We start from the raw sequence: 17,911 nt of genomic DNA on the forward strand, positions 1-17,911 counted from the left end.
TAAATTTCATTGTCACAAATCTTCATCGGGGTAATTTTCAAACTCGACAAAGGAATATCTTCCAACAAGAGCGACAGGCAGGGAGAGTGACAGGCGGCGAGAGCGACAGGCAGCGAGAGCGACAGGCAGCGAGAGCGACAGGCAGCGAGAGCGACAGGCAGCGAGAGCGACAGGCAGGGAGAGCGACAGGCAGGGAGAGTGACAGGCGGCGAGGGCGACAGGCGGCGAGGGCGACAGGCGGCGAGGGCGACAGGCGGCGAGGGCGACAGGCGGCGAGGGCGACAGGCGGCGAGGGCGACAGGCGGCGAGGGCGACAGGCAGGGAGAGCGATAGGCAGCGAGAGCGACAGGCAGCGAGAGCGACAGGCAGCGAGAGCGACAGGCAGGGAGAGCGACAGGCAGGGAGAGCGACAGGCAGGGAGAGCGACAGGCAGGGAGAGCGACAGGCAGGGAGAGCGACAGGCAGGGAGAGCGACAGGCAGGGAGAGCGACAGGCAGCGAGAGCGACAGGCAGCGAGAGCGACAGGCAGCGAGAGCGACAGGCAGCGAGAGCGACAGGCAGCGAGAGCGACAGGCAGCGAGAGCGACAGGCAGCGAGAGCGGCAGGCAGCGAGAGCGACAGGCAGGGAGAGCGACAGGCAGCGAGAGCGACAGGCAGGGAGAGCGACAGGCAGGGAGAGCGACAGGCAGCGAGAGCGACAGGCAGGGAGAGCGACAGGCAGGGAGAGCGACAGGCAGCGAGAGCGACAGGCAGCGAGAGCGACAGGCAGCAAGAGCGACAGGCAGCGAGAGCGACAGGCAGGGAGAGCGACAGGCGGCGAGGGCGACAGGCAGCGAGAGCGACAGGCAGGGAGAGCGACAGGCGGCGAGGGCGACAGGCGGCGAGGGCGACAGGCGGCGAGGGCGACAGGCGGCGAGGGCGACAGGCGGCGAGGGCGACAGGCAGAGAGAGCGACAGGCAGCGAGAGCGACAGGCAGCGAGGGCGACAGGCAGCGAGGGCGACAGGCAGCGAGGGCGACAGGCAGGGAGGGCGACAGGCGGCGAGGGCGACAGGCGGCGAGGGCGACAGGCGGCGAGGGCGACAGGCGGCGAGGGCGACAGGCGGCGAGGGCGACAGGCGGCGAGGGCGACAGGCAGGGACAGCGGCAGGCTGGGAGAGGGACAGGCAAGGAGGGTGATAGGCAGGGAGAGCGACAGGCAGGCGACAGACAGGGAGAGTGACAGGGAGAGTGACAGGGAGGCGACAGGCAGGGAGAGTGACAGGCAGGGAGAGTGACAGGCAGGGAGAGTGACAGGCAGGCGACAAGCAGGGAGGGCGACAGGCAGGGAGAGCAACAGCAGCGTCAGGCAGCAAGAGTGACAGGCAGGGAGAGTGACAGGCAGGGAGAGTGACAGGCAAGGAGGGTGATAGGCAGGGAGGGTGACAGGCTGGGAGAGCGACCGGCAGCGAGAGCGACAGGCAGGGAGAGCGACAGGCAGGGAGACCGACAGGCAGCGAGAGCGACAGGCAGGGAGGGCGACAGGCAGGGAGAGCGACGGGCAGGGAGAGCGACGGGCAGGGAGAGCGACGGGCAGGGAGAGCGACGGGCAGGGAGAGTGACGGGCAAGGAGGGTGACAGGCAGGGAGGGTGACAGGCAGTGAGAGCGACAGGCAGTGAGAGCGACAGGCTGGGAGAGCGACAGGCAGCGAGAGCGACAGGCAGGGAGAGCGACAGGCAGGGAGAGCGACAGGCAGGGAGAGCGACAGGCAGCGAGGGTGACAGGCAGGGAGAGTGACAGGCAGCGAGTGCGACAGGCAGGGAGAGCGACAGGCAGGGAGAGCGACAGGCAGGGAGGGCGACATGCAGCGAGGGTGACAGGCAGGGAGGGCGACAGGCAGGGACGGCGACAGGCAGGGAGGGCGACAGGCAGGGAGAGCGACAGGCAGCGAGAGCGACAGGCAGGGAGAGTGACAGGCAGCGAGTGCGACAGGCAGGGAGAGCGACAGGCAGGGAGAGCGACAGGCAGGGAGGGCGACATGCAGCGAGGGTGACAGGCAGGGAGGGCGACAGGCAGGGACGGCGACAGGCAGGGAGGGCGACAGGCAGGGAGAGCGACAGGCAGCGAGAGCGACAGGCAGGGAGAGCGACAGGCAGGGAGAGCGACAGCAGCGACAGGCAACGAGAGCGACAGGCAGCGAGGGTGACAGGCAGGGAGAGTGACAGGCAGCGACTGCGACAGGCAGCGAGTGCGACAGGCAGCGAGAGCGACAGGCAGGGAGGGCGACAGGCAGGGAGAGTGATAGGCAGGGAGAGTGACAGGCAGAGAGGGTGCCAGGCAGCGAGAGTGACAGGCAGGGAGAGTGACAGGCAGCGAGAGTGACAAGCAGGGAGGGCGACAGGCAGGGAGAGTGACAGGCAGGGAGAGTGACAGGCAGGGACAGCGACAGGCAGGGAGAGCGGCAGGCAGGGAGAGTGACAGGCTGGGAGAGGGACAGGCAAGGAGGATGATAGGCAGGGAGAGTGACAGGCAGGGAGAGCGACAGGCAGGGACAGCAACAGACAGGGAGAGTGACAGGCAGGCGACAGGCAGGAGAGTGACAGGCAGGGAGAGTGACAGGCAAGGAGGGTGATAGGCAGGGAGGGTGACAGGCTGGGTGGGCGACAGGCGGGGAGAGCGACAGGCAGGGAGAGCGACCGGCAGCGACAGCGACAGGCAGGGAGAGCGACAGGCAGCGAGAGCGTAAGGCAGGGAGGGCGACAGGCAGGGAGGGCGACAGGCAGGGAGAGCGACAGGCAGGGAGAGTGACAGGCAGGGAGGGTGATAGGCAGGGAGGGTGACAGGCTGGGAGAGCGACAGGCAGGGAGAGCGACAGGCAGGGAGAGCGACAGGCAGGGAGAGCGACAGGCAGCAAGAGCGACAGGCAGGGAGGGTGACAGGCAGGGAGAGTGACAGGCAGCGAGTGCGACAGGCAGGGAGAGCGACAGGCAGGGAGAGCGACAGGCAGCGAGAGCGACAGGCAGCGAGAGCGACAGGCAGGGAGGGCGACATGCAGCGAGGGCGACAGGCAGGGAGGGCGACAGGCAGGGAGAGCGACAGGCAGCGAGAGCGACAGGCAGGGAGAGCGACAGCAGCGACAGGCAGCGAGAGCGACAGGCAGCGAGGGCGACAGGCAGGGAGAGTGATAGGCAGGGAGAGGGACAGGCAGGGAGGGTGTCAGGCAGCGAGAGTGACAGGCAGGGAGAGTGACAGGCAGGGAGAGTGACATGCAGCGAGAGTGACAAGCAGGGAGGGCGACAGGCAGGGAGAGTGATAGGCAGGGAGAGTGACAGGCAGGGAGTGTGACAGGCAGCGAGAGCGACAGGCAGCGAGGGTGACAGGCAGCGAGAGTGACAAGCAGGGAAAGCGACAGGCAGGGAGAGCGGCAGGCAGGGAGAGTGACAGGCTGGGAGAGGGACAGGCAAGGAGGGTGATAGGCAGGGAGAGCGACAGGCAGGGACAGCGACAGACAGGGAGAGTGACAGGCAGGCGACAGGCAGGGAGAGTGACAGGCAGGGAGAGTGACAGGCAAGGAGGGTGATAGGCAGGGAGAGTGACAGGCAGGGAGAGTGACATGCAGCGAGAGTGACAAGCAGGGAGGGCGACAGGCAGGGATAGTGATAGGCAGGGAGAGTGACAGGCAGGGAGTGTGACAGGCAGCGAGAGCGACAGGCAGCGAGGGTGACAGGCAGCGAGAGTGACAAGCAGGGAAAGCGACAGGCAGGGAGAGCGGCAGGCAGGGAGAGTGACAGGCTGGGAGAGGGACAGGCAAGGAGGGTGATAGGCAGGGAGAGCGACAGGCAGGGACAGCGACAGACAGGGAGAGTGACAGGCAGGCGACAGGCAGGGAGAGTGACAGGCAGGGAGAGTGACAGGCAAGGAGGGTGATAGGCAGGGAGGGTGACAGGCTGGGTGGGCGAAAGGCTGGGAGGGCGACAGGCGGGGAGAGCGACAGGCAGGGAGAGCGACCGGCAGCGAGAGCGACAGGCAGGGAGAGCGACAGGCAGGGAGACCGACAGGCAGCGAGAGCGACAGGCAGGGAGGGCGACAGGCAGGGAGAGCGACAGGCAGGGAGAGCGACGGGCAGGGAGAGCGACGGGCAGGGAGAGCGACGGGCAAGGAGGGTGACAGGCAGGGAGGGTGACAGGCTGGGAGAGCGACAGGCAGGGAGAGCGACAGGCTGGGAGAGCGACAGGCTGGGAGAGCGACAGGCAGCGAGAGCGACAGGCAGGGAGAGCGACAGGCAGGGAGAGCGACAGGCAGGGAGAGCGACAGGCAGGGAGAGCGACAGGCAGGGAGAGCGACAGGCAGCGAGAGCGACAGGCAGCGAGGGTGACAGGCAGGGAGAGTGACAGGCAGCGAGTGCGACAGGCAGGGAGAGCGACAGGCAGGGAGAGCGACAGGCAGGGAGGGCGACAGGCAGCGAGGGCGACAGGCAGCGAGGGTGACAGGCAGGGAGAGTGACAGGCAGCGAGGGTGACAGGCAGGGGGTGACAGGCAGGGAGAGTGACAGGCAGCGAGTGCGACAGGCAGCGAGTGCGACAGGCAGCGAGAGCGACAGGCAGGGAGGGCGACAGGCAGGGAGAGTGATAGGCAGGGAGAGTGACAAGCAGGGAGGGTGCCAGGCAGCGAGAGTGACAGGCAGGGAGAGTGACAGGCAGCGAGAGTGACAGGCAGCGAGTGTGACAGGCAAGGAGGGTGTCAGGCAGCGAGAGTGACAGGCAGGGAGAGTGACATGCAGCGAGAGTGACAAGCAGGGAGGGCGACAGGCAGGGAGAGTGATAGGCAGGGAGAGTGACAGGCAGGGAGTGTGACAGGCAGCGAGAGCGACAGGCAGCGAGGGTGACAGGCAGCGAGAGTGACAAGCAGGGACGGCGACAGGCAGGGAGAGCGGCAGGCAGGGAGAGTGACAGGCTGGGAGAGGGACAGGCAAGGAGGGTGATAGGCAGGGAGAGCGACAGGCAGGGACAGCGACAGACAGGGAGAGTGACAGGCAGGCGACAGGCAGGGAGATTGACAGGCAGGGAGAGTGACAGGAAGGGAGAGTGACAGGCAGGGAGAGTGACAGGCAGGCGACAAGCAGGGAGGGCGACAGGCAGGGAGGGCGACAGGCAGGGAGGGTGACAGGCAGGGAGAGTGACCGGCAGGGAGAGCGACAGGCAGGGAGGGTGACAGGCAGGGAGAGTGACAGGCAGGGAGAGTGACAGGCAGGGAGAGCGACAGGCAGGGAGAGCGACAGGCAGGGAGGGTGACAGGCAGGGAGAGTGACAGGCAGCGAGGGTGACAGGCAGGGAGAGCGACAGGCAGGGAGGGTGACAGGCAGGGAGAGTGACAGGCAGGGAGAGTGACAGGCAGGGAGGGTGACAGGCAGGGAGAGTGACAGGCAGGGAGAGTGACAGGCAGGGAGGGTGACAGGCAGGGAGAGCGACAGGCAGGGAGAGCGACAGGCAGCGAGAGCGACAAGCAGGGAGGGCGACAGGCAGGGAGAGCGACAGGCAGGGAGAGCGACAGGCAGGGAGGGTGACAAGCGGGGAGAGCGACAGGCAGGGAGAGTGACAGGCAGCGAGAATGACAGGCAGGGAGAGTGACAGGCAGGGAGAGAGACAGACAGGGAGAGTGACAGGCAGGGAGAGTGACAGGCAGGGTGAGCGACAGGCAGGGAGAGCGACAGGCAGGGAGAGCGACAGGCAGGGAGAGTGACAGGCAGGGAGAGCGACAGGCAGGGAGGGTGACATGCAGGGAGAATGACAGGGAGCGAGGGTGACAGCGGGGGGGGGGGGGAGTGTGACGGGGGGGGAGTGTGACAGGGGGGGGGGGGGAGTGTGACGGGAGGGGGGGAGTGTGTCGGGGGGGGGGTGTGTGACGGGGGGGGGGGGAGTGTGACGGGGTGTGGGAGTGTGGCGGGTGGGGAGAGAGTGTGATGGGGGAGGAATGTGTGACGGGGGGGGGGAGTGTGACGGGGGTGTGGGAGTGTGACGGTGGGGGGGGGGGAGTGTGATGGTGGGAGGGGGAGTGTGACGTGGGGGAGAGTGTGTGACGGGGGGGGGGGAGTGTGACGGTGGGGGGGGGGGAGTGTGACGGGGGGAGGGGAGTGTGACGGTGGGGGGGGGGAGTGTGTGACGGGGGGAAGGGGAGTGTGACGGTGGGGGGGGGGGAGTGTGACAGGGTGGGGGGGAGTGTGACGGGGTGGGGGGGAAGTGTGTGACGGGGGGGTGGGAGTGTGTGACGGGGGGGGAGTGTGACAGGGTGGGGGGGGAGTGTGTGACGGGGTGTAGGGGAGTGTGACGGTGGGGGGGGGAGTGTGACAGGGTGGGGGGAGTGTGACGGGGTGGGGGGGAGTGTGACGGTGGGGGGGGGGAGTGAGACGGTGGGGGGGGAGTGTGACGGGGGGGGGGTGACGGGGGGGGGGAGTGTGTGACGGGGGGGGGGAGTGTGTGACGGGGGGGGGGGGAGTGTGTGACGGGGGGGGAGTGTGACAGGGTGGGGGGGGAGTGTGTGACGGGGGGAAGGGGAGTGTGACGGTGGGGGGGGGGAGTGTGTGACGGGGGGAAGGGGAGTGTGACGGTGGGGGGGGGGAGTGTGACAGGGTGGGGGGGAGTGTGACGGGGTGGGGGGGAAGTGTGTGACGGGGGGGTGGGAGTGTGTGACGGGGGGGGAGTGTGACAGGGTGGGGGGGGAGTGTGTGACGGGGTGTAGGGGAGTGTGACGGTGGGGGGGGGAGTGTGACAGGGTGGGGGGAGTGTGACGGGGTGGGGGGGAGTGTGACGGTGGGGGGGGGGAGTGAGACGGTGGGGGGGGAGTGTGACGGGGGGGGGTGACGGAGGGGGGGAGTGTGTGACGGGGGGGGGAGTGTGACGGGGGGGGGGTGACGGGGGGGGGGGGGGAGTGTGTGACGGGGGGGGGGAGTGTGTGACGGGGGGGGGGGGGGAGTGTGTGACGGGGGGGGGGGGAGTGTGACCGGAGGAGGGGGGTGATGGGGGAGGGGGGGGATTGTGAGGGGGGAGGGGAGTGTGACGGTGGGGGGTGATGGGGGGATGGGGGGGGGATTGTGAGGGGGTAGGGGAGTGTGACCGGAGGGGGGGGGTGATGGGGGAGGGGGGGGGGATTGTGAGGGGGGAGGGGAGTGTGACGGGGGGGGGAGTGTGTGACGGGGGGAGGGGAGTGTGACGGGGGTGTGACGGGGGTGACAGTCCCAGTTTGAACTGGACACAGAGCTCACTGTGGGGACTGAAACAGACCTGTTGTGAATGAAGCCTCTAATTTCCAGGTGAACCTCACGGCGACCCTGGGAACCTTTGACGTGGTGGCGGAAGTCGATGAGGTGACAATCGAAGGTGCAGGGGAGATGCACCTGTCTCTCTCCAGTTCTCAAGTGGACAACTTGAACCGCCAGCTCCAGTTTGTCACTTACACCAACACCGTCTTCAACCCCAACACGGCCGACACAGGTAAATACCCAGGATTGGGGCCGGGGCTGGGGGGGTGGCAGCACAAGTGAATGTCTGAATACTGCTTAAACGTTCCGACACTTTCTGACTCAACCACTCGTTCCAGACTCCCATCACCCTCTGGGGCATAGAATTTACAGAGCAGAAGGAGGCCATTCGGCCCATCGAGTCGCCACCAGCCCTTGGAAAGAGCACCCAACCCAAGCCCACACCTCCATCCAATCCCTGTAACCCAGTAACCCCACCTAACCTTTTTTGGACACTAAGGGCAGTTTATTGTGGCCAATCCACCGAACAGCACGTCTTTCGGGACTTGTGGGAGGAAACCGGAGCACCCGGAGGAAACCCACGCAGACACGGGGAGAACGTGCAGACTCCGCACAGACAGTGACCCAGCGGGGAATCGAACCTGGGACCCTGGAGCTGTGAAGCCACAGTGCTAACCACTGTGCTACCGTGCTGCCCCGAAAAAGTTAAAAAATTTCTACTCAACTCCCCTCTTCGCCTTTTACCTCTTCCCTTACATCTATGCCCCCTGGTTATTGCCCCCTCTACTAATGGAAAATATGCCTATCCCCCTATCTATGCCCCTCATAATTTTATACACCTCTGTCAGGTCCCTTCTCAACCTTCGCTGCTCCGAGGAAAACAGCCGCAGCCTATCCAATCTCTCCTTTGGTGCGTCTTCCCTGGATGGGGACACGAACATGTTCATTCGTTGTTTGACAAACCCGGTTTGCTCCTCCACAATCACTTCTGGCAAGGAACTCTCCAGGCATCTCGCCAGAACCTTCGCTGGAACCTTTGCGTCAGCGTCCAAGAGTGAGGTAGTTTTGTGTGGCCCGCACTCCACTGGCTCTTCGGGGTCAGTGAGATCGAAGCCTGTGCCAATGTGGGTGGCAAGGCGAGCCGACAGCGGGTCACTGAACACCTCCCGCAGGAGTGGAGCCAGCACCACCGCAAACCAGAAATGACTTCAGCTTTGAGTCAGATGTGGACGGCCCTCGGTAGAACGTTCCAAAGACACCATTGATCTCCACTGGAGCCATAACCAACAGTCGCCCCCTTTGTCTCTATCTCCCGTGAGGCTGCCTGCTTCCTCAGCTGGTGTGCCAGCAGGCGGCTGGCCTTGTCCCCATGTTCATAAAAACTCTCCCGTGTTCACCGAAGCTCACTCAGCGTCTTCCTGGTTCGGATTAGCTCCAACTCCATTTCCTCCACTAGCAGCCCAGCTCTGTGGAGTACCACCGGTCCATCTCCAGTCCCAGTTTGGGCCGTACACATTTACCAGTACTGCCAGAGCCCCCTCCAGAACCCCACTCACCATTAAAAACCGTCCCCTTGAGTCCATCCCCCTGTTGGCCGCTGTAAAGGTTACCCGCTTATTCAGCAGGATTGCCACCCCCTCACCCTCACATCTAAATTCAATTGATAAACTCGGGATCTTTTGACTGGGCCGTTGAGCCCCCTCATGTTCCAAGTGACTTTCCTGATGGCGGGGGGGGTGGTCTCTGCAACCCCTCCTCCTCTTTTAGGGTCAGCCATGATCACCTCGTGAACATGCGCTGCATGCCCAGACTTGCAGTCCATTCAAGGGGCCCGCCGCCACCACTCAACCCTTTCACAAACGGGACCTGTGTGCCCAGCATTCTGCCCTCACCCCCCGGCTTGGCTACCCAGCCCCCCATCCCTGCTTCCCCCCCCTTCAATTGGACAGCCCACCCACCTTCCCTTCCCCCTCCCGTGCCCCCTCTCTTCCCATTGAAAGTTGCTCCCGTTGACAGAGGAATACCTCGGAGGGGTCCCCGACTGCCCTTCGCCCAGATGGAATGCCCCCATACCTGCAGGGTCCAACCCTGTCGGCTCAGGCAGCAAAAAACAACGTAATCTACTGGAAAGACATCAGAACAAATACATGTGGAAATTCCCGACTCAAAACAAAAAATACACACCCAAAAGGAAGGAAAACAACAGCTGAGAAAGCATCCACGGCCTCGCGTCCACGGCCCCGCGTCCACGGCCCCGCGTCCACGGCCCCGCGTCCACGGCCCCCGCGTCCACGGCCTCGCGTCCACGGCCCCGCGTCCACGGCCCCGCATCCACGGCCTCGCGTCCACGGCCTCGCATCCACGGCCCCGCATCCACGGCCCCGCGTCCACGGCCCCGCGTCCACGGCCCCGCATCCACGGCCTCGCGTCCACGGCCTCGCATCCACGGCCCCGCATCCACGGCCCCGCGTCCACGGCCCCGCATCCACGGCCTCGCGTCCACGGCCTCGCATCCACGGCCCCGCATCCACGGCCCCGCGTCCACGGCCCCGCATCCACGGCCCCGCATCCACGGCCCCGCATCCATGGCCTGCCACGTTTTACAGATCTGTGTAGCTCCAAATCCACATAAGAAAGAGCTGTGTTGTCTGGCTAGAATGTGACGCGACGATGGGCCAGCTAATTGTTAGTCTCCATTTTGTTTCAGTGCTGTTGAAGACAGATAGACATCAGGCTGCATTTACCATCAAGATTCGACATCCTGTCATCCCTAAGCTTTATAATGTTGAGAACCAATCAGGTCAGTGACAACGTGCGTGAGGTTAGCGATGATTGGCTTCACGGCACAACTCCTAATCAGTTGGACGGAATTCAGCATGGTTCATGCCTATTGCCACCTTTCATGTTGAGTGATCTATTATACATTAATTATATGGTTCCTTTTGCATTAATAATCAGCTGCCAATTGCCAACATCTCTCGTAACCCCCGGATTCCTCCCTGGGGGCCACACAATGCCTGAGGAATTAAAATGGGTTCACACCAGGAAAAGGTTTGGCAAATCACCAGCTCTTACTGACTATCAGAGCAGGGTTCACATTCCCATGCTGCCACCAGCCAGCTGCACCCACAGGCAACAGGGGCAGTGGCCTGTCTCCCGCCATTCAACTCCACTTGGGCCTGCATACCCCTGCAGGGTATTGTGGAACCAACTCCCAGGCTATGGCCCTGTTGTTTGACTGCGGGCAAAGCTGGGTCAGTGCCAATCCCTGCACTCCTGCTCCTGTAGAGAGGGCAGGCCAATGCTGAATGAGCTACAGGTATGGGGTGGGGGATGGTTTGCCCAGAGAGCTTAGCCTGCTGCACAGTTGAGTTGGAGCATAAAGTAGGGCAATGGGGCAACTTGTAAAGGACTGCCACTAATGAGAATTAGCAGGATAAGTGGTGCTAATGGTGCAATGGGCTCAGGTGAGCAACACTGCCATCAGGGCTGCCCATAGCTGCCATCTCAATGCAGGATGTTCTCCCCATCTGAGTCAATGTAGCCGCCCAACTGGCATCTGGGGCTAGGCAGGCGTTTCATATGGGGTTCATCAAGCATGGCACAGATCTGAGTTCGGAAACGCCTCGCCCTCTGTGAAGTACCATTTTGAACAGGACTATTCCCTTCCATACCCACTCGTTTATCGTCTCCCAACTCTTCTTGAAGGTTGAGGCAGCAGTCAGGAAACAGCAAACATTGGACCACGGCATCAAGGCCTAGAGCTCAGGCTTCTCAGCTGCTGGGGCGACTTCAGTGGAGACAGTGGTCATGGGTGCAGAGAATAGCTTTATGCTCAGAACAACCTTTCACCTTCAGATAGTGCAGGAAAATGTCATTGGTCCTTGCTGGATTACAATCACTGAAATACGGGGCAAAATTCTCCGTTATCGGCGGAAAGTCCGCCGATCGGCGCAAAAAACGGCGCAAATCCGACTTGCGTCACGTCGGAAAAATGGGTCGTCTCCGGCCCGAAATGGGCTAGCAGCGACGTAACGGGATCCGCGCTTGCGCAGTGGTTCACCGCCGTGCAGCGTCATACGCGCCGCACGGCGTGACGGCTCATAAGGCCGCGCTGCTCCCCCCCACCCGACCGCAACACCCGACCGGAACACCCGACCGGAAACACCCGACTGGATGGCTGGCCGCCGCTCAGCCCCGAGGTTCGAGTCACGGGATGTGGAGGCGCTCCTGGACGCGGTGGAGCAGAGGAGGGACGCCCTGTATCCCGGGCACGGCCGCAGAGTTGCCCCACGCCACAGCCGGCGTCTGTGGAGGGAAGTGGCAGAGGCCGTCACCGCTGTGGCCCTAACACCACGGACAGGCACCCAGTGCCACAAGAAGGTGAACGACCTCGTCAGAGCAGGCAGGGTGAGCCTCCCCCCCCCACCCCTGCCCGATATCCATATCCCCCTCCCCATATCCCCCCTCCCCCATATCCCCCATATCCCCCCTCCCCCATATCCCCCCTCCCCCATATCCCCCCCTCCCCCATATCCCCCCTCCCCATATCCCCCCCTCCCCATACCCCCCCTCCCCCATATCCCCCCCCTCCCCCATATCCCCCCTCCCCCATATCCCCCCTCCCCCATATCCCCCCTCCCCCATATCCCCCCTCCCCCATATCCCCCCTCCCCCCATATCCCCCCTCCCCCATATCCCCCATATCCCCACTCCCCCATATCCCCCCTCCCCATATCCCCCACTCCCCCATATCCCCCCTCCCCATATCCCCCCTCCCCCATATCCCCCCTCCCCATATCCCCCATATCCCCATATCCCCCCTCCCCGTATCCCCCTCCCCCATATCCCCCCTCCCCCATATCCCCCATATCCCCCTCCCCCATATCCCCCCCTCCCCCATATCCCCCCCTCCCCCTTATCTCCCATATCCCCCCTCCCCCATATCCCCCCTCCCCCATATCCCCCCCTCCCCATATCCCCCTCCCCATATCCCCCCCATATCCCCCCTCCCCCATATCCCCCTCCCCATATCCCCCCTCCCCCATATCCCCCCTCCCCATATCCCCCCTCCCCATATCCCCCTCCCCCATATCCCGCCTCCCCCATATCCCCCTCCCCATATCCCCCCTCCCCCATATCCCCCCTCCCCCCATATCCCCCCTCCCTCATATCCCCCATATCCCCCCTCCCTCATATCCCCCTCCCCCATATCCCCCCTCCCCCATATCCCCCATATCCCTCCTCCCCATATCCCCCCTCCCCATATCCCCCCCTCCCCCATATCCCCCCTCCCCATATCCCCCCCTCCCCCATATCCCCCCTCCCCCATATCCCCCCTCCCCATATCCCCCTCCCCCATATCCCCCCTCCCCCATATCCCCCTCCCCCATATCCCCCCTTCCCCATATCCCCCTCCCCATATCCCCCCTCCCCCATATCCCCCATATCCCTCCTCCCCATATCCCCCCTCCCCATATCCCCCTCCCCCATATCCCCCCTCCCCCATATCCCCCCTCCCCCATATCCCCCCTCCCCCATATCCCCCCTCCCCCATATCCCCCCTCCCCCATATCCCCCCTCCCCATATCCCCCCTCCCCCATATCCCCCCTCCCCCATATCCCCTCTCCCCCATATCCCCCTCCCCCATATCCCCCCTTCCCCATATCCCCCTCCCCCATATCCCCCCTCCCCCATATCCCCCCTCCCCATATCCCCCCTCCCCCATATCCCCCCTCCCCCATATCCCCCATATCCCTCCCTCCCCCATATCCCCCCGTCCCCCATATCCCCCCTCCCCCATATCCCCATATCCCCCCTCCCCCATATCCCCCCCCTCCCCCATATCCCCAAGTGAATCCAGCCCTAACCTTAACCTCTGCAATACACGCGCAACCGATGGCGTGCATTCATATACCTGCCTAACAGTGTTGCCTTTTACCCCTGCCACCACCCCCCCCCCCCCCCACAGGAGAAGCGCGCACACAACACCAGGGAGCATGTGAGGACTGGAGGAGGGCCCGCTGATGAGAGGCCACTGACCGTACACGAGGAAAGGGCCCTGGAACTGGCTGGCGGACCTGAGGACCGGGAGGTTGCTGATTCAGAGGTCGGGGGCGTACTAGCGAGTGAGCCACTGACAGCCCGTCCCCATATCCCCCCTCCCCTATATCCCCCCCTCCCCCGTATCACCTGATCACTGCCTGATGTCTAACCATGCATGCTTCATTGTGTATCGCAGGACCAAACGTCCAGGCACCCATCCCCGCAGATGCAGACTGCCCGCAGGATGCCCCTCGGAGACCACAGGAGACGGAGAGACCCGAACCCTCCAGCATGCGGCGCCCGCAGGGTGCCCCTCGGAGGCCACGGGAGACAGAGAGACCCGCACCCTCCAGCATGCGACGCCCGGAGGATGCCCCTCGGAGGCCACGGGAGACGGAGAGACCCGCACCATCCAGCATGCGACGCCCGCAGGATGCCCCTCGGAGACCACGGGAGACGGAGAGACCCGGAGCCTCCAGCATGCGACGCCCGCAGGATGCCCCTCGGAGACCACGGGAGACGGAGAGACCCGCACCCTCCAGCATGCGACGCCCGCAGGATGCCCCTCGCACACCACGGGAGACAGAGAGACCTGGAGCAACAGGGAGACGACACCCCCGTCACGTGCGGGAGCGACCACCCAGCGACGAGGGGGGGCAGCCACAGGCCCCCGTCACATCCGAGCCAGGACACCACTACCCAGGACACCACTACCCAGGACACCACTACCCAGGACACCCCTACCCGGGACACTCCTACCCGGGACAGCACTACCCGGGACACCACTACCCAGGACACCACTACCCGGGACAGCACTACCCGGGACAGCACTACCCGGGACAGCACTACCCGGGACAGCACTACCCAGGACACCCCTACCCGGGACAGCACTACCCGGGACAGCACTACCCGGGACAGCACTACCCGGGACACCACTATCCGGGACACCACTACCCGGGACAGCACTACCCAGGAAGACGAAATACCGGACAGTGACTCAGAGTGGATGGGTGGAGACGAACCCCCACCCCAAAGTGCCATGGACTCAGAGTTGGACGAAGAGCACGACACAACGCCACTGCTGTCACCAACACCCTCCACCATCGCAGAAACACTCACCACGGTTGGGCACTTTAGTGATGAGGCGTCTGGTACACTCACTGGTGCGCACAACACAGCCGTCCCGGTACAGCAGGTGGACCCGGAGGCGAGCGAAGAGGGTGACGGGCGGCTTGCGGCGGCTGCAGTCGCAGGTGGAGGAGTCCACCCGCGTCCAGGAGCTGGGAGTGGTGACGGTCATGCGTGCCACCCAGGCTGACACCGCACGGGTCATCAGTGAGGTGTATTAGTGAGAGGCAGCACGGTTTTGTGAAGGGGAGGTCGTGTCTCACTAACTTGATAGAGTTTTTCGAGGAGGTCACTAAGATGATTGATGCAGGTAGGGCAGTAGATGTTGTCTATATGGACTTCAGTAAGGCCTTTGACAAGATCCCTCATGGTAGACTAGTACAAAAGGTGAAGTCACACGGGATCAGGGGTGAACTGGCAAGGTGGATACAGAACTGGCTAGGCCATAGAAGGCAGAGGGTAGCAATGGAGGGATGCTTTTCTAATTGGAGGGCTGTGACCAGTGGTGTTCCACAGGAATCAGTGCTGGGACCTTTGCTCTTTGTAGTATATATAAATGATTTGGAGGAAAATGTAACTGGTCTGATTAGTAAGTTTGCAGACGACACAAAGGTTGGTGGAATTGCGGATAGCGATGAGGACTGTCTGAGGATACAGCAGGATTTAGATTGTCTGGAGACTTGGGCGGAGAGATGGCAGATGGAGTTTAATCCGGACAAATGTGAAGTAATGCATTTTGGAAGGTCTAATGCAGGTAGGGAATATACAGTGAATGGTAGAACCCTCAAGAGTATTGAAAGTCAAAGAGATCTAGGAGTACAGGTCCACAGGTCATTGAAAGGGGCAACACAGGTGGAGAAGGTAGTCAAGAAGGCATACGGCATGCTTGCCTTCATTGGCCGGGGCATTGAGTATAAGAATTGGCAAGTCATGTTGCAGCTGTATAGAACCTTAGTTAGGCCACACTTGGAGTATAGTGTTCAATTCTGGTCGCCACACTACCAGAAGGATGTGGAGGCTTTAGAGAGGGTGCAGAAGAGATTTACCAGAATGTTGCCTGGTATGGAGGGCATAAGCTATGAGGAGCGGTTGAATAAACTCGGTTTGTTCTCACTGGAACGAAGGAGGTTGAGGGGCGACCTGATAGAGGTATACAAAATTATGAGGGGCATAGACAGAGTGGATAGTCAGAGGCTTTTCCCCAGGGTAGAGGGGTCAATTACTAGGGGGCATAGGTTTAAGGTGAGAGGGGCAAGGTTTAGAGTAGATGTACGAGGCAAGTTTTTTACGCAGAGGGTAGTGGGTACCTGGAACTCGCTGCCGGAGGAGGTAGTGGAAGCAGGGACGATAGGGACATTTAAGGGGCATCTTGACAAATATATGAATAGGATGGGAATAGAAGGATACGGACCCAGGAAGTGTAGAAGATTGTAGTTTAGTCGGGCAGTATGGTCGGCACGGGCTTGGAGGGCCGAAGGGCCTGTTCCTGTGCTGTACATTTCTTTGTTCTTTGTTCTTGTTTGGGTGGCGTCCGCGGTGGAGGCAATGGGTGCAACGGTGTCAGACATGGGGAACGGTTTGCGAGGCCTGGGGCTTTCCGTGCAGGCGGCGTCTGTGGCCCAGGAAATGGCTGCCCTCTCACAGGAGGCCATGAGCCAGTGCCAGCGCCAGATGGCAGAGGCGCTCAACACCATGGCCCTTTCTCAGCAGGCCATGGCCCAGTCTCAGCAGGCCATGGCCCAGTCTCAGCAGGCCATGGCCCAGTCTCAGCAGGCCATGGCCCAGTCTCTGCAGGCCATGGCCGTCTCAGCAGGCCATGGCCCAGTCTCAGCAGGCCATGGCCCAGTCTCAGCAGGCCATGGCCCAGTCTCAGCAGGCCATGGCCCAGTCTCTGCAGGCCATAGCCCAGTCTCAGCAGGCCATGGCCCAGTCTCTGCAGGCCATGGCCCAGTCTCAGCAGGCCATCGCTGAGGGCATCGGCGCCAGTGGCCATGTGCGAGCTGGCGTCGCACTGTCGCAGACAGGGTTCGACAACCCCCTGGGCTCCATGGCTGCAAACCTGCAGACCCCTGTCGATACCAGCACGGGCCTCCAGGACTGGCAGCGCCAGATGTCGGGGGGGGGGCGTCGGATGGCCAGTCCGTTCGCATCCCCCACCCATGTAGAGGCCTGGGGGCCATCGGGCACCCCGAGGGAGGAGGAGGTGGTGTGGTCCGTCCCGGCTCCCCCTGTAGGGGAGGTCCCGGTACACCGCGACACCTCGGACTCCCCCCCTTCCGTCCTAGGTGCATCGGGTGGGCAACGGGCAGGACAGGCTGGCAGCTCGCCATCCCAGTCGCCCGGGACGCAGCCTGGCCCATCTAGGCCAGGACGCCCCAGGAAACGGCCGCCAAAGGGATCCAGTGTCAGAGGGCAGGAATCACAGGAGTCCACCTCCAGTTCTGCTGTACCGTCTGGGGAACCACGTAGACGTAGTCAAAGGGCCCGTAAGGCCAAACAATTAGACACTGAGTAAGTTGGCACGGTTGCAGGGCACAGATGAGTTTTAGGGGCTAGGGCACGTGCATGAACTCCTTTGGTTATTAAAGTCAATGTTACACCTACCGAAGCTGCCTTTGTGCTCTGTCCAAAGTGTGCGGGGGTGTCATGTACGTTGAGCGCAAGTGTGTGTGTGAGGGGTGGTCTTACCTCAGCCCCAGGTGAGTCTGCCCCCTTCCCCCTGGGCCGCCATCAACATCCCCCGGGCAGAGGACGGGACCGTGCGCTGCAGTGTCACAGCCGCATGCAGGGATGGTCCGGGTGGATGGTGGTACTGTGGCCATGGGTCAGACATAGTCCAACGATGTAGAGCCAGGAGCTCATCGCAGGGCGGGTTGTCATCATCCTCCATGGCCTCCAATAGACACGCGTCCACACCGCAACTGGGTGAGCCCGGCCCGTTGTGCCGCAGGTGGATCGGCAATGGGGGGGGGGTGGTGTGCATGTGGGTGGGGTTGGGGAGGGGGGGTGAGGGTGCTGGGTGGGTGGATGGGTGGGGGGTGTGGGTGGTCGGGTGTTGCCATGGTGTGCGGTCTGTGGCCATACTACCCGATTCCCACGCCCACCTAGTCAGTGAAGCGGGCGTCTATCAGTCTGTCCCGTGCCCGCTGGGCCAGCCGGTAACGGTGGACAGCCACCCGCCCGTGTCTAGCCCGTCTGCCCTGACCATTACCCCCATCCCCCTCATCTGGGGAGGACTGCGCCTCTTCCTGCTGCTCCTCCACTCCGCCCTCCTCTGCCTGCGGCACATCGCCCCTCTGCTGGGCTGTGTTGTGCAGGACGCAGCACACCACAATGATGCGGCCGACCCTATCTGACCGATACTGGAGGGCGCCCCCAGAGAGGTCCAGGCACCTGAAACGCATCTTCAGCACGCCAAAGCACCTCTCGATCACTCCCCTTGTCGCTACATGGGCATCATTGTAGCGGTTCTCCGCCTCATTGCGTGGCCTCCGTATAGGCGT

At 63.1% G+C, this 17,911-nt stretch overlaps 2 protein-coding genes across 3 annotated transcripts in view; one reads left to right on the forward strand and one right to left on the reverse strand.

Moving 5' to 3' along the window:
- The window catches only part of LOC140405353 (beta-1,4 N-acetylgalactosaminyltransferase 1-like), a 192,161-nt gene that overhangs the window by 127,705 nt on the left and 46,545 nt on the right, over positions 1-17,911 (forward strand). For both annotated transcript variants that reach the window (XM_072493659.1, XM_072493660.1), the window contains 2 exons: positions 7,286-7,466; positions 9,942-10,034. In XM_072493659.1, the coding sequence (XP_072349760.1) occupies positions 7,286-7,466; positions 9,942-10,034 (274 nt within the window). The remainder of the gene's footprint in view (positions 1-7,285; positions 7,467-9,941; positions 10,035-17,911) is intronic.
- The window catches only part of LOC140405354 (solute carrier family 26 member 10-like), a 221,125-nt gene that overhangs the window by 15,773 nt on the left and 187,441 nt on the right, over positions 1-17,911 (reverse strand).

Source organism: Scyliorhinus torazame, chromosome X, assembly GCF_047496885.1.
Source record: "Scyliorhinus torazame isolate Kashiwa2021f chromosome X, sScyTor2.1, whole genome shotgun sequence".
Classification (NCBI taxonomy): Eukaryota; Metazoa; Chordata; class Chondrichthyes; order Carcharhiniformes; family Scyliorhinidae; genus Scyliorhinus; species Scyliorhinus torazame.